We start from the raw sequence: 21968 nt of genomic DNA, 5'->3' as shown, positions 1-21968 counted from the left end.
TTAAGAGAAAATATCATTATAATGTCATCGTTTTGTGAGCCTAGTGTAAATATTTTTTCTTACAGTGACAGAGATGCTGGTCAATGTCTTGAGCATCTGCTCTGATGACGAACTCATGAATGATGGCGATGAGATCTTTGATGGTAAGGAATGAACAACACTGCTACCGTGATGTAGGTTCACCTTCCTGATCAAGTTTTCCGCACTACCACCTACAGTATTTGTAGTTTAGCAAATACAACTAGGAACATGCAGATACAACTATTAATGTTTTTTCAAATACTTGTTTCAATATTAACATGATAATAAAAATACATCATTTATCGCGCTTCCCCGTAAATAGTGGGGTCTACTGTACATATTAGTGCTCGATTTAAGAATTAATAACATGCTGTTGATCTCTTTTATAGCAAGTGCAGCTGCAGCCAGGAAGGAAGTGATTAAGAACAAAATTCGTGCCATAGGGAAGATGGCTAAAATGTTTTCAGTTCTACGGTGAGTTGACTTGAGAATGTATACTGTGACACAGTAAACTGTGAAAGTGTGAAGTCTCAGGCCTGGTAGATAAAAACCCAATCAAGGATGACAGAGGCCAGACTGTCTTATGCTTTATAAGATTGTTCTAAAGAGTTGGTAACATACCGCTTTAAAAAACAAAAAAACAACAACCTCTATATGTGTGTGTGCATGAGGCATTAGGCCTTCATTTGATTGCTCATAATGACTGTATATACAGTAATTAATTCCCGGTCCCAACCAGAAGACACCTAAGAACATAATGTAAAAGGATCAAGCATTTAGTGTGACATTCTTATTATTCTACACTTTTGTTAATAGCATAAATAGTTATGCAGTGAAAAATTAATTACAATTTGTTACGGAATGCTGGTCTACTTTCACATTTTTGGGGTTAAATAGAAATAAACAGTAATCTGTTTCAAGTCATACTTTAATTAGCTATTGACAGGGCTCAGAGAACAAACGGACCCAATGATGCAGTGCTCAGAGCAGATTTATTAACAAGGGTTCGGAGAGGAAGAAGTCTTGGCCCTTGGAGAGGCACGGAAGGCTGTTCAAGCAGGGGGGAACGAGCAAGGCGAAGGCCCAGGCAGGATGCGTCTAGAGCCGGTCCTGTAGCACGGTTCAGGTCACAGAGAAGAGGCAGAGGCACAGACGAGGAGCAGGCTAGAGGCAAAAATCCACAAGGTCAAAAATTGTATCAAATGCAGAGGCACAGACGAGGAGCAGGCTAGAGGCAAAAATCCACAAGGTCAAAAATTGTATCAAAGGCAGAGGCACAGACGAGGAGCAGGCTAGAGGCAAAAATCCACAAGGTCAAAAATCGTATCAAAAACCGGCAAGACAAGGTAACTAGGAACGCTCGTAAGTTGCAATGAGGGCTAACAAACTCGCAATGGAGCAGAGGGCTGTGTGTGCTTATGTAGGGAGGCTGTGGTAATGACCAGGTGTGCAGGACAGGTGTGTGGAATGAGTGCTGATGACTGAGGGGGAAAAAAAGGAAAAAGTATACAGGCCTGCTGTGGGGCTCTAACAGAACCCCCCCCCTAGGGACGGACTCCGGACGGACCAGGCGCGTCTGGGTGGAGTCGGTGGAAGTCCCGAATGAGGTCCGGGTCCAGGATGTGAGAGGAGGGGACCCACGAACGTTCCTCTGGGCCATAGCCCTCCCAGTCCACGAGGTACTGGAAACCACGCCCCCGCGGTCTGGATTTCAGGAGTCTCGTCACCGTGTAGGCCGGACCGCCGTCTATCAATCGAGGAGGAGGAGGAGGCGGCGTGGGGGGAACCAAAGGACTCACCCTGACCGGTTTGAGTTGCCCAACATGAAAAGTCGGGTGGACCCTCATGGTCTTGGGGAGTCGCAACCGTACAGCCACCGGGTTGATGATTTTGGAGACCGGGAAGGGGCCAACAAACCGGGGAGCCAGTTTGCGGCTCTCAACCCTGAGAGGGAGATGTTTGGTAGAAAGCCACACCTTTTGACCCACCTTGTATGTTGGGTTGCCCGATCGATGGCGATCTGCCATCTTCTTCATACGAGTCGCACTCCTGAGCAGACTGGCTCTGGCTTGGTTCCACACCCTCTTCTTGCGGCGGATCCACAACAAGGCAGAGGGAACTCGGGTGGTTGCCTCAGTCTGTGGGAATAGGGGGGCTGGATACCCAAACACAACATGAAACGGGGAAAAACCAGATGAAGAGCATGGTAGGCAGTTGTGGGCGACTTCGGCCCACATGACGTTTTGGGCCCACGTGGTTGGGTGTTTGGAGACCAAACACCGCAGAGTTGTTTCCAATTCTTGGTTCATTCTCTCCGCTTGCCCGTTGCTTTGAGGATGGAACCCTGACGACAGGCTGACGGTGGCACCAATGAGCCCACAGAACGCCTTCCAGAAACGAGCCACGAATTGTGGCCCTCTATCAGACACTATGTCTGACGGAAAGCCGTGGACCTTAAACACCTCGTCGAGCAGAGCGCTGGCCGTCTCTTTCGCGGTAGGCAGTTTCGGGAAGGTGATGAATCTGACCATCTTAGAAAACCGGTCCACCACCGTCAGAATGGTGGTCTTCCCCTGCGAAGGTGGCAGTCCGGTTATGAAGTCCAATGAGATGTGCGACCAGGGTCGCGTCGGAACAGTCAAGGGGAGCAGCTCGCCCGCAGGTGGCCTCCTAGGTGTCTTGTTGGTGGAACAGACCACACACGCCGCCACATAATCCCCGACGTCGCTCCTCATCTGCGGCCACCAAAATTTCCGGGCCAGGAGAGCAAGGGTGCGTCTGCACCCTGGATGTCCTGCAAAACGGGAAGCATGGCCCCAGTGAATGACCTCCCCCCGGAGGCCCTGTGGCACAAAAAGCAACCCCGCGGGGGTACCAGGTGGGTTGGTCAGTCCCTTGGTGGCCTCTTGGACCTTCTTGACGATCTGCCACTGGAAGCCCCCTGCCAGGCATGATTTTGGAAGGATGGGTTCTGGGTCCTCTTCACGTCCCTCTGAGGGAAACACCCGGGAAAGGGCATCGGGTTTGGCGTTCTTGGAACCGGGTCTGTATGACAAGACAAAATTAAAGCGGGTGAAAAACAAGGACCACCTGGCTTGTCTTGCGTTGAGCCTCTTTGCGGTTCTGAGATGCTCCAAATTCCGGTGGTCGGTCCACACCACAAAAGGCTGATCCGCCCCCTCCAGCCAGTGTCTCCACTCTTCGAGGGCCACCTTAATGGCCAAAAGTTCGCGGTTTCCAACGTCGTAGTTTCTTTCTGCAGATGTGAGTTTCTTTGATAGGAATGCGCATGGGTGTATCTTACCGGTGAGGGGCGAGCGTTGGGATAAGATCGCTCCTACCCCTGAGTCTGAAGCATCAACCTCGACTATAAACTGGAGAGTCGGATCAGGGAACATGAGGATTGGAGCGGAGGTGAAAAGGTGTTTGAGCCTGCAGAAGGCTGCTTCGGCCTTGGAATCCCACTGAAAGCGACACTTGAGGGATGTCAAGGAGTGTAGCGGTGATGCCACCGAACTGAATCCCCTTATGAATTTTCTGTAGAAATTTGCAAATCCTAAAAAACGCTGTACCTCTTTGCGCGAGCTGGGCCTGGGCCATTCATGGACGGCTCGGACCTTTTCTGGGTCCATGCGTATTTCACCTTCAGCGATGACGAAACCTAGGAACTGAACAGACGGCTGGTGAAAAACACATTTTTCTGCTTTAACGAACAGGCTATTTTGTAGTAGCTTTTGTAGGACTGAGCGGACATGAAAAATGTGGGTCTCCAGGTCAGTGGAATAAATCAGAATGTCATCCAAGTAGACGAAAACAAACACATTCAGAAACTCCCTCAAAACATCGTTGACTAGTGCTTGGAAGACAGCTGGGGCATTTGTCAGGCCGAAAGGCATGACCAAATATTCAAAATGGCCTATGGGAGTGTTAAATGCGGTTTTCCACTCATCTCCCTCCCTTATGCGGACAAGGTGGTACGCATTGCGTAAGTCAAGCTTCGTGAAGACCCGCGCACCCTGAAGCATCTCAAAAGCGGAAGACATTAATGGTAGCGGGTACCGATCCCGGATAGTCATTTCATTAAGCCCCCTATAATCAATGCATGGACGGAGGGACTCGTCCTTCTTCTCAACAAAGAAGAATCCTGCGCCTGCAGGAGAGGAGGATCTCCTGATGAGCCCTGATGCCAATGACTCGTTTACATACTTTGTCATAGCCTGGGTTTCCGGGCCTGATAAAGAGTACAGACGACCCCTGGGTGGTATTGAGCCCGGGTGTAGGTTTATGGCGCAATCGTGCGGGCGGTGAGGAGGGAGGCTAGTGGCTTTAGATTTGTTGAACACCTGTTTGAGGTCATGGTAGCAGGCTGGAACCTTATCGAGGGCCGGGAACTCTGCTTGTTCATTTTTCTGTTCGATGAGGGTGGTGGATGCAACCTGGGTCTTCACCAAGCTGTGTGTTATGCAGGTCATGTCACATGACGGGCTCCAGGAGACCACCGTCCCGGTGTCCCAGTCAATGTGGGGGTTGTGTCTCCTCAGCCATGGCAAGCCGAGAACGAGTGGTTCGTGGGGTGAAGCGTAAACATGAAAACTGATACTCTCAATATGACGACCTGGGAATTCCATCTGGATAATGGGTGTGCAGTGTGTTACCCGCCATAGTGGGCTTCCATCCAGAGCCACGGCTTCCAGGGGAGAAGGCATCTTGATGAGCTGCAATCCAAGTTGATTAGCCAGGTCCATGTTTAACAGATTGGTGTCTGACCCCGAGTCGATCAGGGCTTTCTGCTGAAGAGAGAAGACAGGTGAGCTTAAGACCACGATGGGCTGGGCCCGAGAGGTTATGCCCAGAGAGACGGTGCGACTGATGGACACTTTCTGTTTGTGTGCGTAATCTGGCCACTTGTTGGGGCATTTGGCAGCAAAATGCCCAGGTTCCCCACAGTAAAGACAGAGTCTTGCCAACATACGACGACTGCGCTCCTCTGCAGACAACCTAGCTCTGCCGACCTGCATCGGTTCTCCCCGGGTGGGAGATGCGGCCTCCGCGATACCTCGGGGAACTGTGGGTCCAACAGATGGACTGACGAGATGGGGCCTCCACTGGGTATACTGGTCCGACACTTCTATGGCGGTGCCAATGACCTCGTCCAGCGTCGAAAACCGGCACCTGAGCGCTATCTCTCTGCCGATCTCTGGGTTAAGCCCAATTTTAAACGACGAAATTAGGGCCTTGTTGCCCCAGCCGGATTCCACCGCCAGGGAGCGAAACCGGCTGACGTACTCCCTGATGGGTTCTTTGCCTTGCCTCATCCGAAGGAGGAGAGTGCCAGCTTCCTGTTCGCGGAGTGGGTGGTCATAGATCTTTTTCAGCTCTGCTGCCACATGTTCATATGAGGCCAGAAGGGGGGAATTTTGTTCCATTAGGGCGTTGAAGTAACCCAGCGGTGCTCCCTCCAGGAGATTGGCTAGAAAGGCAATCTTGGCTGTTTCTTGGGAAAAGCGATGGGGCTGACATACAAAAATAAGCTTCAACTGGTTAAAAAACATTCTGCATGTTTTCGGGTCACCTGAGTATTTCGTGGGTGGTGGGATGTTGGGCTCAGGCCACCCTGGCGTTTCACCTTCGGCAGCGGGTCGGTTGTGAAATGAGGCAGCCATGTGGGAAAGCTGAGACACGCTCTGGGTAAGACGAAACAGGAGCTGCTCGTGCTCGTTTAAACGCTGGCCCTGGTTGTTGACGGCTTGTTCATACAGGGACGAGCCTGCTGGGTCCATGTTATGGCGAGTTTGTTCTGACAGGGCTCAGAGAACAAACGGACCCAATGATGCAGTGCTCAGAGCAGATTTATTAACAAGGGTTCGGAGAGGAAGAAGTCTTGGCCCTTGGAGAGGCACGGAAGGCTGTTCAAGCAGGGGGGAACGAGCAAGGCGAAGGCCCAGGCAGGATGCGTCTAGAGCCGGTCCTGTAGCACGGTTCAGGTCACAGAGAAGAGGCAGAGGCACAGACGAGGAGCAGGCTAGAGGCAAAAATCCACAAGGTCAAAAATTGTATCAAATGCAGAGGCACAGACGAGGAGCAGGCTAGAGGCAAAAATCCACAAGGTCAAAAATTGTATCAAAGGCAGAGGCACAGACGAGGAGCAGGCTAGAGGCAAAAATCCACAAGGTCAAAAATCGTATCAAAAACCGGCAAGACAAGGTAACTAGGAACGCTCGTAAGTTGCAATGAGGGCTAACAAACTCGCAATGGAGCAGAGGGCTGTGTGTGCTTATGTAGGGAGGCTGTGGTAATGACCAGGTGTGCAGGACAGGTGTGTGGAATGAGTGCTGATGACTGAGGGGGAAAAAAAGGAAAAAGTATACAGGCCTGCTGTGGGGCTCTAACAGCTATAGAGGACAAGTTCTACATTCCTAAAGTTTATACATTGTTAGATTTCCCCCCGCAATTTTATAATTTTCAACTAATATACTTGTCTAATTAGCAATAACCTCAGAGAACCAATTATGTAATACAAGCAAATCAAAAGTCCTTTTTGATAGCATGTCACCTTTAAATCATAAAAATAATAAAGGTGTGCTCCAAACAGGACGACATTAATGCGAGGACCACCACTCTCAACATCTATTTTTGAAGCCGGTTCTTCTTGCAACCATGCAAAAACAAACAAACAAATAAATAAATAAATAATTTAAAAAAAAAATAAAAAATACACAATTCAAGGGGAAGTTTGGGATTTTTGACATCAGGCTTAATCTTCGAGTTAGCGAGGGTTTAAATAGTCGGTGGATTTTAATTTTAACAAATTCTGTGCAGTTTCTTTGTTATTTGTTAGTTTTAGGGCTTCGGAGTGGCTAAGCTAGCGCGAGTCAATTGGGACATCTTAGCGTGCCAATATAAAACTATATGCACTCATGTAAATTAATGATGACCTATGCAGTCAAGAGTGTTGGCTATGTTTTCTGGATAAAGTTATTATAACTTATCATTGCATGTTAATAACTACAGTATGAACACCAACATTTGCGAGAAGGCAGGTTTTCTGGGGGTAAAAATGTCTTTCGATGGCCAAAATAAAAAAATAAAAAAATAAAAAAAACAGCCATCTTTGCTGTTTACATTCGCTTGGAACGCTTTGAGTTCGCAACTGGTACCTTCCAAGCGGGATAAGTCCGACTTCCACCTTTCTTGAATGCAACGTGAGCACGAGTGGCCAAAGCACTCCTCTCTATTATGGCCGTATTATGCATCTAAAAAAACATAGTCCTGTAGAATGAAATGAATTACGTCAGTTTGGTGTGACATTGTTTTGGACGAATGGGTATTTTGGAACAATAATCTGTGTTTTGAATTTATTTGACTTTGTTGGATCTTTTCGTGGATCTGTACCGTTTTTCATTGGCATGCTAGGAAGGTGCCATTGACTCGCGCTAGCTTAGCCACTCCGGAGCACTGAAACTAACAAATACTCTGCAAACTGCACGGAATTTATTGAAATCAACTCCACCAACTAATTAAATCCCCGTTAACTCGAAGATTAAGCCTAATGTAAAAAATTCTGAATTACTCCTTAAATGGTGCTTCTAAGAAAATGTAAGTATTTTGTGAAAAAGATTCAACTTTAGGGCAAAACAAACCTCATACAATAGAAAATTGGAAAAGAATTGCTTACATCTTCATATGTCCTACTGTACTTCTTTCCTGTCCAAATGACTGTTCCTGCAAAGGGTCTGAAGATTTTGACTCTAGTCCAAATGATCTTGTTTGTGTACATTTTGAGATTGACACCAGGAATTCGTTTAACCCACAAATTGCCCAGACAGGTGTGCGCTTCTATTTATGAGCCTTTATTCTTCTCTCCCCATTCTCTCTCACGCTGACTCTCAGGGAAGAGAGTGAGAACGTGTTGACCCTGAAAGGCCTGACCCCCACTGGTATGCTGCCAAGCGGAGTGCTGTCAGGGGGCAAACAGACTCTGCAGAGCGGTGAGTGTTTTACACAATCAAAAACAGACACACATACAAACCTGACTGTCATACACACCTAACCCAGAGCTCAACTCTAGTGAAAAAATACACAGTTGAATAACTCCTCCAAATACACATTAAGCATATGCTTTGGACCACATTGAGGTTCCTGTTTTCCTCTTACACTGCTGTTTATCTCCTGTCATCCCTATGCCCTGCGGACTCCATTGCCTCTCTCCACTTCACTTCACTGGTGCTGAGGATACTAACAGCCTGCCGGTTGTACGTGTGTGGGTGTGGGTGTGAGACGAGAGGGAAGGATAGAATCCAGAGAAGAGAGAAAGGGATAGTGTGTGAGTGAGACAATGCTATTGCTAACCACAGGTGCCCTCTAACATGCCTCAACAACAGGCCTCGCATGGATTGAGCTTGAAACATGCTTTTTCAGTCCAGAATTGTTTCACACATGTTTACAAGACAGGGCCTGTATTTTCCATAAGCTTCCATGAGTCACAAACAAGATCATATCCAGGTGTATCTGCACAGAAGCATGTTTCAGCCTTCACCCGTTTTTTTTTTCTCCTCCGTCTCATTCCTATGCTCTCTCGGAATCTGTCGTCTTTCTTTCTGTCCCCTCTTTCTCTTCTTATCTATCTGACCATCAATCAGCTACCATTGAGGCCATAGAAGCCATCGAGACAGTTAAGGATGCTGAAGGTAAAAGCCACTCATATCACCTTGCTTGTGCGTGGGTCGGTGTTTTTTTTTTTTTTTTTTTTTTTTTTGCGAGTAGCATGACTGCGCTCTTTGCCACCATGCTCATAATATCATAGATTGTCTTTACCCATGATGCACAGAGCTTTTCTAACTGCATCACCTCTCAGAACAATAATCACACTCCGCTAAAGTCACTACATTAAACCCGTTCCTATTGTCGACATTCTCAAACCAACATGTTGAAACACAAGCACACATCAGACAAGCAGAGGTGTGGGTGGGGGTTGAACATTGACAAGGGAGAAGAAGTCAATCTGACCCTCTGTTGTCTGTTTTCTTATTATGAAATATACTAAAGGTGCTGTAAAAGGTTCCGTGCAATCAATCTGTTTTTGCCACCTATGATGATGGAAATTTAATAGCTCTCATAATTGGAAAACGATTTATGTTTGCATACCACCCTAACTCTTTAAATTTTAATTATAGCAAAAATAAAGCAACTACTTTGTAATATTTCTATTCACGGTCTCATTTCAATGACACTAACCTGATTTATGAAGCTGATTCATTACATTGTTTGTACAATTGGGCATTAAATCATCAATCCATCTCACATACATTCCGTACTGGCACTACAGACATTCACTGGCTCAATGAACTTGCTCTGTAGAAGGGCGAAGCGATTTACAGCCTAGTAAAACAAGAACAGATGGACACAACTTTGTTTTAATTAGTGTTGCACCGATACTATGACTTGGCTCCCGATACTGATTCCTATCAGCCGATGCTACAGTGGGGCAACTAAGTATTTAGTCAAACACAAAAAGTTCTCCTACTTGAAAAGATTAGAGAGGTCTGTAATTGTCAACATGGGTAAACCTCAGCCATGACAGACTGAATGGGGAAAAAAAAAAACAGAAAATCACATTGTTTGATTTTTAAAGAATTTATTTCTAAATTAGAGTGGAAAATAAGTATTTGGTCACTTACCAACAAGCAAGATTTCTGGCTGTCAAAGAGGTCTAACTTCTTCTAATGAGGTCTAATGAGGCTCCACTCATTACCTGTATTAATGGCACCTGTTTTGACTCATTATCGGTATAAAACACACCTGTCCACAACCTCTGTCAGTCACACTCCAAACTCCACTATGGCCAAGACCAAAGAGCTGTCGAAGGACACCAGAGACAAAATTGTAGACCTGCACCAGGCTGGAAAGACTGAATCTGCAATAGGTAAAACGCTTGGGCTAAAGAAATCAACTGTGCGAGCAATTATTAGAAAATGGAAGACATACAAGACCACTGATAATCTCCCTCGATCTGGGGCTCCATGCAAGATCTCACCCCGTGGCGTCAAAATGATAACAAGAACGTTGAGCAAAAATCCCAGAACCACACGGGGGTAACTAGTGAATGACCTACAGAGAGCTGGGACCATAGTAACAAAGGCTACTATCAGTACCACAATGCGCCACCAGGGACTCAAATCCTGCACTGCCAGACGTGTCCCCCTGCTGAAGAAAGCACACGTCCAGGCCCGTCTGCGGTTTGCTACAGAGCATTTGGATGATCCATAAGAGGACTGGGAGAATGTGTTATGGTCAAATGAAACCAAAATAAAACTTTTTGGTAGAAACACAGGTTCTCGTGTTTGGAGGAGAAAAAATACTGAATTGCATCCGAAGAACATCATACCCACTGTGAAGCATGGGGGTGGAAACATCATGCTTTGGGGGTGGAAACATCATGTTTTGGGGCTGTTTATCTGCAAAGGGACCAGGACAACTGATCTGTGTAAAGGAAAGAATGAATGGGGCCATGTATCGAGAGATTTTGAATGAAAATCTCCTTCCATCAGCAAGGGCATTGAAGATGAGACGTGGCTGGGTCTTTCAGCATGACAATAATCCCAAACACACAGCCAGGGCAACAAAGGAGTGGCTTTGTAAGAAGCATGTCAAGGTCCTAGAGTGGCCTAGCCAGTCTCCAGATCTCAACCCCATAGAAAATCTGTGGAGGGAGTTAAAAGTCCGTGTTGCCCAACGACAGCCCCAAAACATCACTGCTCTAGAGGAGATCTGCATGGAGGAATGGGCCAAAATACCAGCAACAGTGTGTGAAATGCTTGTGAAGAGTTACAGAAAACGTTTGGCCTCTTTTATTGCCAACAAAAGGTACATAACAAAGTATTGAGATCAACTTTTGGTATTGACCAAATACTTATTTTCTACCATGATTTGCAAATAAATTCTTCAAAAATCAAACAATGTGATTTTCTGGGGGGGGGGGGGGGGGGGGGGGTTCTCCACATTCTGTCTCTCATAGTTGAGGTTTACCCATGTTGACAATTACAGGCCTCTCTAATATTTTCAAGTGGGAGAACTTGCACAATTAGTGACTGGCTAAATACTTATTTGCCCCACTGTAATACTGTACTAATACCATCCAAAAATAAATAAATTACTGCATACTCACTTGAATATAAAGTAATTGCCATTATGGCTTGGTCAGACACTGCTTAACTTATTGTCTTATTGTCATTGATGGCGCTAGATAGCCAATCAATTGGAAGTATGTTGATTTGCTGCTGGGCTGCCACCCTCTCACTTCAAATGGATTGGACGTCTACTACTGATAAACTCAAGTAAATTCACAGCAGAAGGTTGATTGGACGCCAGACCATTATTATTTTGGGAAGTGCGACAAGTGTTCCTTTTAATACAATGGCATACGGCGCTTGCGGCCGTCTTGGGTATGGTGACCAGCGCTTGGAAACTAAGTCTAAAGAACATTTTACGCAGCATCGGCACATTATTTCTTAGTACAGTGGTACCTCGACATACGATCGCTTTGACACACAATCTTTTCGACATTCGACGTAAACTTTGACTCGCCATTTTTTTCTACACCCGACGACATGCTCGAAACATGCTCGAAATACTATGACAGCACCGCAGTTTCTTCTTTTTTCCGCAAGATGGAAGCATGACAGATTTTCTTGTGAGAGAAGTCAATATAGGTTCCAACAATGTTAGTGCAGGTGGTGAAAAAAAAAGGTGATGCTTACCGTTATCATTGACATGAAGATAGATGTGATAGAAAAATATGAGCATGGGGTGCGCATCCGTGATATGGCTCGCTCAACAATACAGCCGTAGATGGTCTATGACAGTCCTCCGTTCGCCAGTCTTATTAAGTTAAGGTGGCAATTATTATTGTGGTAACATTGCCAAAGAAATCGCCGGCTTCGTCAGGTTTTTAATCATGTATCCCATCAACTTGTGCCTAGTGTCCCCCGCGGCAAGTAAACAAAGTGAAACTTAAAAGGCTCACTCTATCAAGTCAGCCACACGATGCGTTCAGGTACACCACGCAAACACATTCGCCATATTAGAACACGGTTTGTTACATTATTACAGGTATTTTTTTTATTATTATTGCTATTATTATATTATTATTCCGATTTGTATTCATAATGTATTTGTTTTGCTCTTTGTAATTGCTATTTGCAATAGTAACATCAATATTTATTGAGAATTTAGTGCAGGTTTTCAGGCTGTGGAATGAATTAATGAAATTATAATGTATTCTTATGGGAAAATCCTGCTCGACATGCGACCATTTCGACGTACAGACAAGGTCCTGGAATGAATTAACTTCGTATGTAGCGGTACCACTATATTCCCCAATACCGACGATGTTATATTAGTTTGGATATCTGTCAGACATCCTGAAACTGTAGTCAAGTACAAGTAAAAAAGTATTCGGTGAAAAGAATACTCAAGTGATGAGTAACATTGTGAGCAACTGCTTACATTTTTTTTTTTTTGAACAGCACAAACTTATCTATATAAACCTTTGATATAATGATATTGTACAATAACCCATTGCATACCCACGTTAAGCCAAAGGGGAAAAAAATCAATTCCGGCGACAGAAAAAAAAACATGACAGAAATGAAAGCATTATTAACGAGCATGAGTGCCCTCTAGTGGAAAAAATAGTTCCTAGTTTGAATAGTGAATAGTTCCTTCAGAGTTACTATTAGAAAATTAGAAGTATCATATTTTCCGTTGTCAATCGGTGCCAAATAAAAACTGAGAGAGAGGTTTACATCCGCATTTTAGAGTCATGCTGAGGGCAGCACTCAATGTCAAATACTACCTTTTTTACGGTGCTTTAAAGACGCCACGTGATTGAACATGCTCGCGTGAACATAGAACGACAAGCTTGCGTCTGATTGGTGTAATGGAGTCATATGATTACTGTTGCGGCGTCTCATTGGTAAAATTGGTAGAGCTACTCTTGGCAATGCTGGCAAATAAATAGATCTAGTATGTAGAATAAAGAGGAAAAATGTAACGACGTAAGAGAAGCGGTTTTTCTTCATAAATCTATTCAAGAAAAAGTAAAAAGTATGGCTTGGTAAAACTACTCTTAGAAGTACGTTTTTCTCATATAGTTACTCGAGTAAATGTAACTGAGTATATGTAATGCGTGACTACCCACCCATCTGTGCAACCCTGGTTTTAATACATCTCAAGCTGAAAGCTTGATTTCGCCAACCAATAATTTATAATCACCAAAAAGAGCTGAAAAGGCTAAAAAATTGACACACTAAAGAGAATAGTGTTGTTAGCAATGCTCACCCTTTAAAATTTAACCTATTGACCTACAATGACAGCGATAGACGCACAATCCATTTTGACTAGTAGGGATGGCAGTGATCTAAGTCAAATTATTGGACGTATTTTGCGGTAAGTGTAAGTGAACCATGATCACTGATGCTAGCCATCCAAGTAAAAACGGATTCTATGTCTAATACAAAGGTTTTAAGACTTCACTCACTATTCAGTTGGATGAAAAAGTGTCTCAAAACCTATGACTGCAGGTGTACTATTAATGGCAGTGAATGAGTTAATGAATAACACCAATCTGTTCTTAATGGCATCCAGCCATGGTCCCTTTTCAGGATAGAGTCAACTACTAGATAGCTAAATGCACATTGTCGTGGTAGAAATAGGCCAAAAATAATCAGTAACAGTTCCGACACTGATAAGAAAGAAACTGCTTAATCAGATTTCATACAGATCTATTGGCTACATTTTGCCAGGAAGCTCAATGCAGACCTTTCAAAACAGACAAAAACGACCAAACAGATTGATTTCATGGTACTCAATGTGCCAGTATTTTGTGTACAGAGGCTTGGTGATTAAGAGCACGCGTTAATGGATTGTGATGTTTCGGTTTGTATAAACCCTTGTTCCAAAACCACTGACTTGTGTGGAAAGCAATGTTTGCATATCAATTATCAAAAGTGGAATTTAATGCCTGCAATACAAAGTCATCAAGAACTGGTAAATGATTGCAATCTTGATATTTTGGCACTCATTCACAAGACGGGATTCCTACGAGGCTTCTATGGTCAAAACATGTAATAGTATTAAGAAGAAATCTCAATTTAGTATTTGACCGTATTATAAGTTCCACAGCAAAAGGTGAGGTGCGAGTATCATAGAACGTTTTGCAGGCATCAAAATCCTTATAAAGCTACTAATACTTGTGTACTTTGCTATTATTAAACACACGTTTAATTAATTAGAAAATACCTGCTCACACAGTCTTTTTGGACTTTGGATTTGTATATGTCGTCTTGTCTGTGGCTTATCTGGAATAGAGTCCATAATTTGTTCAAGAAAATAAATTATGGCTAGGCTATTGCTTGTGTTGTGTTTTTCTGTGATACATGGGAAACAGAATAAGTGATGGATGTAAACTGTGACGCTGCATATTTTTTTGAGGCTACATTGAAAAAAAATAACTGGTGGATTTACTTGATAAAATCATTGTAAAAATTTGCACTTTTATTAAGTAAATTTTACTGCTTGCAATATTAAATTCAGTTCACGAGCAAGTAAGTGCAAATTGTTACAATTATTTTATCAAGTAAATCTACCAGTTATTTTTTTTCAGTCTACATGTTCATGATACGTACAAGCAGTCTGTACTTCTTCTCAACAGGAATAGTTATCATCAAATGTCAGTGTCAATGTTTTTTGCTTTAATTCTATTTAAAGACAAAGACTATTATAGATGACAGCTGAAATTGTCACAAGGTGCATTGTGTTGTTATTGGTGACTATGCTTACTACTATTATCGTATTCCATATAAACTAAGTTACTGAAGAAATAAATGTGAAACCATAAAACATTAAAAGAAATTTATACTGTATATAATGCCGAAATGGGCTCTTTGCATAGAAAGCCGTGATGTCCCATCTGCTGAAGATTTAGCTGCTTACGCTTTACTGGTTTGTGCCTCCGCATGTTTATAACTAAAATTTAGCATTCATACAGATGAATTTTTTTAGTTCTAAAAGCAACATAAAAAGCCTGAATATCGATGTGTTCCAACACCGATCACACCAATTTCAACATGATTTTAAGCAGATATGGATTTCTCAGCTGTGTTAAACTAAATGGTAAAAGGCTGTATTTGCTCTGTGACTCAACTTGCTCTCGTGTACCTCGCTGTGCATGATTACATCAAATTAAAAGTCGGAATGCAATTTTTGAAGGAAGTGATGTTTTACTTAACCCTTTCGTGCATGATTTTGTTTTTCAACCCTTATAGGCAGGGCACAAATTTAACTCATTGGCTGCCATTGGCAGCAGTAGACATCCCTTCCAATTTGACTGGGAGGGGCCAATGATCGCTCATGCCTTATAGTGACGAAGCCATAATGTTATGAGGCTTTGCTATAAAGGGTTAAAGTTGTCAACTTTTGAATAGCTGTCTACTATTTTGATCACTGTCCTTGAAAGTGTTAAATACTGTATTTGGAATTCTTTGTAACATTATTACAGTATTGCGTGCATTTTAATCAACAAGAGGTATTGACAACTTATAATATCGATTGTAAGTACAACATTAGGAAGAATAAACGAACTAAATTTTAATATCCAAGCACTGTATGCATCTCTAAATTGCTGTTTGGTGCACTGGATGAGGTTTTACAAAAACAATGCCTTCTTTGATAGTTTTTAGTATGGACAAGACCTGTAAACATGCCATGAGAAATTAGGGCTTTTTTTTTAAACCAGAAAAGGCTGATCAGCATTGGGACAGTGTGAGAGTTTTGTGCAAAGAGCCAATAGTTGACAAAATCAATACAGGGAATACGCCTCAGTTGTTCTGTCAACTGCATTTATGAGGGTACAACGTGGAACTACAACAATGCGTAATGAAAAATGAAAACATGACTATACACATTTAAGAGACTAAATGAATGACCACTTCAATTTGGATATGTTTCGTTTCATCCCCATTCCCTCTCTAGGGCCTTGCTGATCTAGGATCAGTCGTTGGCCCCTTCAACTAATCCGGGCTCAGCATTGGGAACAACAGATAAACACTGCCTGATGTGTGTAGATAGTGCTATAAGAACGTGTGCAATGCGACCAAATTCTGTTGATCTGAACCCAAAGCTTTAGGGAGAAAGACAGGACTAAATGATCTGCTTGTCCTGACTGGTACTGAATGAAAGCACTAAAAAGTTGAATTAGATTAAGCTGACACTTAAGAGAGTCTGACAGTCAGTCAAGAGGGTTTCTTTCAAGAGTTTGTATGCAAGCACTTCCATCAAACGTCCGGATAATAACTTTGTCTGCATGTTTGTCTGCGGCTGCTTGTCTTCGCAGCCATCCGAGGCTTCTCCCCGCAGCATCGAATCAGCAGTTTCGAGGAGGCCAAAGGTCTGGACCGAATCAACGAGAGAATGCCACCGCGGCGTGACGCCATCAACAGTGTGGGCCTGTCAATGGGCCGAATGAATATGGGAGAGCCCAACGGGACCGACAGCAACAGCAATATACAGTGATGGATGCGTACTGTCACACGGCCAGTCACAGTTACTGCAGTTACAACACCCTTATAGCAACATCCTTACTGATATCTGTACATAGACATACTCAATACGCAAACGCATCGCACACAAATGCAGTATTTCAAACATTTGTTTCAAACAGACACACATGATAACCTACCCCTTCTCTTTGCTATATGTAAAGGCATAAGCGTGGTCGGACTTTACAAAGGCTTCTCTATTTAGAGAACTGCAACTCCCTTGTACCTGCACAGAGGAAAGAAACTACTGAATGAGCAGAACGGGAGAAGCTACTATTCACTGTGCATGTCAGAGAGCCCCTGTGGGTGGACAGTGTCAGCGTGGTGCGACTGTGTCGGTGGAATGTGTCGTGTTGACAAGGAGCGGCCACCAGGGACATCTTGTTCCTGTTTTGCATCCAAAAGCCAGAAATGGAACCAAACTTACAATACTATGTTTTTATGGGATTGCTAATATGCTTTAACAACGTCCATGCAGTAATATTTGACAAACGTCTTGTTCTTCACCCGAAAAGAAGAAGAAAAAAAAAAGAACAAGGGATGATGGCTTGATGAGCCCGCATTTGATATTATTGGGAGGAGATTATTGTTTGCTTTTGTAGCACAACACCTTCATTTTAGAGTGACTGCCCACTCACCTCTTTTGGTCTCAGGCTAAACAGCTCTCGGGGATAAAAAGGTCTGAAACTAGGCTGTGATTGGAAGCAAGTGTCTCATGAGTTTTGTAGTAAGAAATAGAAGACTTTGAACGTTTGTATTGCACACCTGATGCAAGATGCAGTTTAGCAGAATTGGAATGCGCTGTGTATGTGAGGGAAGGGGAGTTATAATGTGAAGTCGTAGTAAATTAATTCCCTTTCCATAACCTTATTGCTACCAAATGGCAGTGACAGCCAACAATCTCTGGGCTAGAAAATAGGAAATTATATTTTACAGCTGCCAAGACCAGAAGAAATCAGAGGGATACGTCTTTGTAAAGCATTTATATTAACGCATCGGTGCATGCAGAGTTAAGTTATTTGATAATAATGTGAATTATATTTGTGCTCTGTGTTTCACTACAGTAGGATTTTTATTTTCTGTTTTTCTGGCGATATGAACTGAGGAATAACGAATAATTTATTTTGTACATAATGTTAAATCGCTTTTTTGTATTCACTTTGTGTTTTATTATGTTGACTTTACTTCCCAGTTCTTTTCATCACCTGCTTCCCATTTCTTTTAGCGCTGTACACAATGACAGTACACTCGGAATCAAAAGTCCACATTAAATCCTCTGTTCTTTGTCAGTGTACAGGAATTGTTAAATGAAATACAAATTTGTAGTGAATGACCACACTATATACAGAGGCACAGGCATTCGGGCAGGCAAAAGCATGATTGCATGGTAAAAAGAAGAAATTGCGTATTTAAAGCAACAAACAGCAAGACATTTGAGCAGAATAATGTTGCTGTTACAATTTAAAAGCGAAGTGTACACAAATCTTGATTCCTGTTTTTTGGATATTTATGGTTCGATGATTATTATATTTACTATGAACATTATTCTTAATATTTAAGCTCTGGCTCTCTCTCTCTGCTAGTTGCTCTTTATGTTGCGTTGCCCCTTGGTTGATCTTGCTGTGATTCTTTTGGAAAGGTGAACCCACCAAACCCTGGAAATCCCGTGCCATAGCGACTGTGCCACGGTTCTCTCTCTCTCTCTCTCTCTCTCTCTCTCTCTCTCTCTCTCTCTCTCTCTCTCTCTCGCTCGCTCTTTTGCTTTTCAACTCTCCATTCACTAACACTGTAAGCATGCCCCATGGGACAGTCCACTTTTTTACTCTTGAATAAAATATGCATGAACCTTTGGTATCGATACTGAGCCTTTATTTCCTTGAAAAACATATGCCGGCATCGCCGTCAAACCCAAAAATCCCAAGGGAAAGTAAAATTTAAAAAATAAGATTTAATGCTGAAACCTTACATGATGATTCACAGGTAAACTGAAAGAGAAATAGAATATTGTGCAAAATCTGTATTTTTCCAAAAGTTATATATAGACCCAAGGTCTGTAATTCAGGCCATGTCTACATTAGCGGTGCAACAGTTTGCGGTTCAAAGCCGAACCGTATGGTTCGCCCTGTACGGTTCAATACGCCTTTATGAACAGCGCCTTTTCGGTTTTGCAATTAATGTATTCCGAAAGCTTATGGAATGAATTGATCGAGCTCTGTGTGCCTGTGTGTGACGTGATGCACCGCTGTGGAGAAATTCCCGCCCTGCAAGTAAATGTCGGATCGCTGTCAAGCACCTGTGTAGTAGACGCAGAGTAACGCCCTCTCTCGCTTACGAGCGAAGTGAAAGTGAAACAAGAAAGAAAACAAATAGCTATGGTGAGTGGAGAGACCGGATTTTGAGGAAGCACCGGCTTCTTTCAAATCTGCGGTGTGGCAACATTTTTGTTTCCCCGTGACTACAATACGGAGGGAGAGAAAATATTGAAGAAAAAAAATTGCAAGCATTGCTCAGCGCTTGTTCCCCATGCTAATGGCAACAGCAACAGTTTTATAACATGACTCCGGCACCTCAGCCGGCATCACCCACAGATATCACTTTCTCAGGGTAGGACAACCCCGAAGATGACACCAGTGAAAACACACGGCGGGCTACGTTAATTTATTTGCAATGCTTGACCCGCGTTACATTGTTCCCTCGCGGACATATTTCTCCAACAACGTAATTCCCGACATTAATGAAATGGCACGCAAAACCATCGAAGATGATTTCGCTAAAGCACATAGTTTTGCCCTGACCACTGATAGTTGGACGTCCTGTGCTACAGAGTGCTACTACCTAACTGACGGTCCACTATAATTCATACCTGTCAAATTGTACGGTCTCGTCATAATTTGTACAAGTGAGCACTAATTTTTAAATGTGTACGCCGTACATTATGTTCAAAATCTGCACATTTTTCGTGCATTATGTTTTTTTTTCATCCGTTCGGATTTGGTCACCGTTTCTGCAAAGAGACAATACGTTGGTTGAATGACGCGAGAAAAGTCAGAGACTCGGAGAAGGAAGAGTGTTGAGACACTGTAGCAAACGTGATGCTAGGCTAGGTGGCTCCAATTTACCTGACTTAGCCGACAACATACAACCTACGCCTAGATATCTCATGCATATAGAACTACATGCGAAATGACAGACTCGGTAGCGTTAGTAAACAGCCGCGATTTTAGAGCAGTAAACTTCTCAGAAAGGCTCTGTTGTAGTAAACCTTACGAGTGAACCTAAGCAACTTTTAATCTAAAATACTCCTAAATCGGCAAAATATTGACTTCAGTCTATCTTTAAAGGATGAAACTTTTAAAATTTTCACATGTCGAAAGTAGACAGAAGGGAACTAATGCAAAAACAGGAGCAATTTTATCAACTTTAACGGTTGATTCACAACATTAAATGACCTCCAAACATAGCAAAGGTTACTATGTTTTTGGGTTTGTTTGTTTGTTTTTTTTAATGAAAAAAAAAACATGAAAGGTATCACCAGTTACTTTGCCAAGTAACTTTTTTACTACTATGTGTGTATTTCAGTAGTCAGTCACTACACTAGCCAAAGAGCAAAGAGGCATTTTAACAGTCGAAAATGTTTCCATTTTAAGTGCTTATTTCATTTTTTAAAAAGCAAAATAAAGGCAGTTTTAAAAAAAAAAAAAAAAAAGCAAACCGAAACCGTGATCCCAAAACCGAGGTTCAAACTGAACCGTGGGTTAACTGAACCGTTGCACCCCTAGTCTACATGCAGCAGGGTATCTCGCAAAAAGAACTTTTTTATGGTGTGGCCACATGCAGACGGAAATTTTGAACATTGAAAACGAGGGTTTTTAAAAATACCCACCAAAGTGAAGATTTGTGAATTCTGCGTTTGATGTGTAGTCATGTGTAGCCTACATTATTAACCAGAGGTTTGCATGTTTTTATCCGGTTTGCATGTTTTTAAACAGTGGAAACGTCACTGCCTGCGACAAAAAATGTTCAAAAGTCATATGTGCCACCCGTGTTTGCATTCAGGGACTGCACTTACGCTCACAGAGGATTTGGAATTTTTCAACATCACATATACATCGCGAATGTATTAAAGACAATTATATATAATGCACATATATAAACACATAAGCGACCGCGTGCGATAGCGACTCATGCTAAGGGTTTACGAGCATCTCACAAGGCAAGGGCTAAACAGACAAAATACAATGGTTGAACCATTTTACTTTTTGTCATTCACTCAGTGCTTGAATGCACATAAAAAAACGTGAAAAAAAATAAACACTTATGCGGTTTTGTGTGGGTGATATTTTTCCTACAAACAAGGTGGTGTGGACTTTTTTTCTTGATGGATGGGGGCAAAATACTTACTTTTAAAAAGGCCTGCTACGTGTAGACATGGCCTCATTTTTGTCACAGGACACACTGGAGTTAAGTTTCACGGGGACCATCATGACTGTGAAATCAGAAATCAGTAAAATAAGGTGATTTTTTTAAAAAATGCTTGCAATTTTTCAACATTTTCTAATAGTGACAATCTGCCATTTTCAGGGTTTCAGCAGACTTAAAAAGTCTTGAATTTATTCCTCTTGATAAACTATCTTGTTTATTTCATATTTCACACGGTATCTTATGCTCCTGAATGAAGTGGACTGCTTGGATGTGTGTGGAAGCGATCGATTTATTTATCCAATTTTTTTAATCCTGCGCCATGAAAATGAGTGACTTCCTGGATTGAGGAAGAATGCGAATGTGATGTCGGCCGGGTCACCATCTCACAATACAGCCATTACTATATAGCATGTGGAAGGACTGTAGATGCAGGTAATTTTGTGGATTTGTTTGTTTATTTTTCGCATCATGCCAGCCCAATGTGCTGCAGGCTTTTGTTGCTGCACCACAGAGAGGTGTGGGAGCCATTTTGGGTTTCAAAAAGTTCCCGTTCACCGCGGAGAATGGCCAAAACAAGTCCGAAAACTGTGGGGCCATTGGCCCGACGAGGGAGTGAGTAAACTATGTGTATTGTATTATGTCAAATACTGGGATCATGGCACATGCTTTAATAAGGAGGTGGCTTGCATTTTGTGGGTGACAATGCTCCCTGTTCACCGAGAAGGCCACACGGCTGACAACCGGCGGCTTGTGCCCCCCCGTCCTCTATTTTCCTCAGCTTGGCCCCGAGCAGCCCGCCGTTCCGACGTTGGCTGGTTTGTCCACCGAGAATGCGCTATTTTCGGTATTCATTCCCATTTCTCCCCTCTCTGCCTGCCTCCCGGGCCGCAGCAGAATGACGAGCCGTAACTTGCTTGCTGTCGGGGGGTG

At 43.0% G+C, this 21968-nt stretch overlaps 1 protein-coding gene and 1 long non-coding RNA gene across 5 annotated transcripts in view; one reads left to right on the top strand and one right to left on the bottom strand.

Moving 5' to 3' along the window:
* ppp3cb (protein phosphatase 3, catalytic subunit, beta isozyme) overlaps window positions 1–18466 on the top strand; it is a 78540-nt gene extending 60074 nt beyond the window's left edge. For 3 of the 4 annotated variants that reach the window (XM_057849610.1, XM_057849612.1, XM_057849609.1), the window contains exons 10-14: window positions 66–143; window positions 411–495; window positions 7912–8009; window positions 8661–8708; window positions 16412–18466. In XM_057849610.1, the coding sequence (XP_057705593.1) occupies window positions 66–143; window positions 411–495; window positions 7912–8009; window positions 8661–8708; window positions 16412–16590 (488 nt within the window). In that variant the 3' untranslated portion in view covers window positions 16591–18466. The remainder of the gene's footprint in view (window positions 1–65; window positions 144–410; window positions 496–7911; window positions 8010–8660; window positions 8709–16411) is intronic. The other variant, XM_057849611.1, reaches the window with a different exon arrangement.
* LOC130923702 (uncharacterized) overlaps window positions 1–21105 on the bottom strand; it is a 66092-nt gene extending 44987 nt beyond the window's left edge. The window contains exon 1 of the long non-coding RNA XR_009064760.1: window positions 21018–21105. This is a non-coding gene — a long non-coding RNA (uncharacterized LOC130923702). The remainder of the gene's footprint in view (window positions 1–21017) is intronic.
* Window positions 21106–21968: the final 863 nt, after the last annotated feature.

This window comes from Corythoichthys intestinalis, chromosome 11 (assembly GCF_030265065.1).
Source record: "Corythoichthys intestinalis isolate RoL2023-P3 chromosome 11, ASM3026506v1, whole genome shotgun sequence".
NCBI lineage: Eukaryota > Metazoa > Chordata > Actinopteri > Syngnathiformes > Syngnathidae > Corythoichthys > Corythoichthys intestinalis.
The sequence above is the reverse complement of the archived record's forward strand: the minus strand, read 5'-3'. Positions and strand labels throughout refer to the sequence as shown.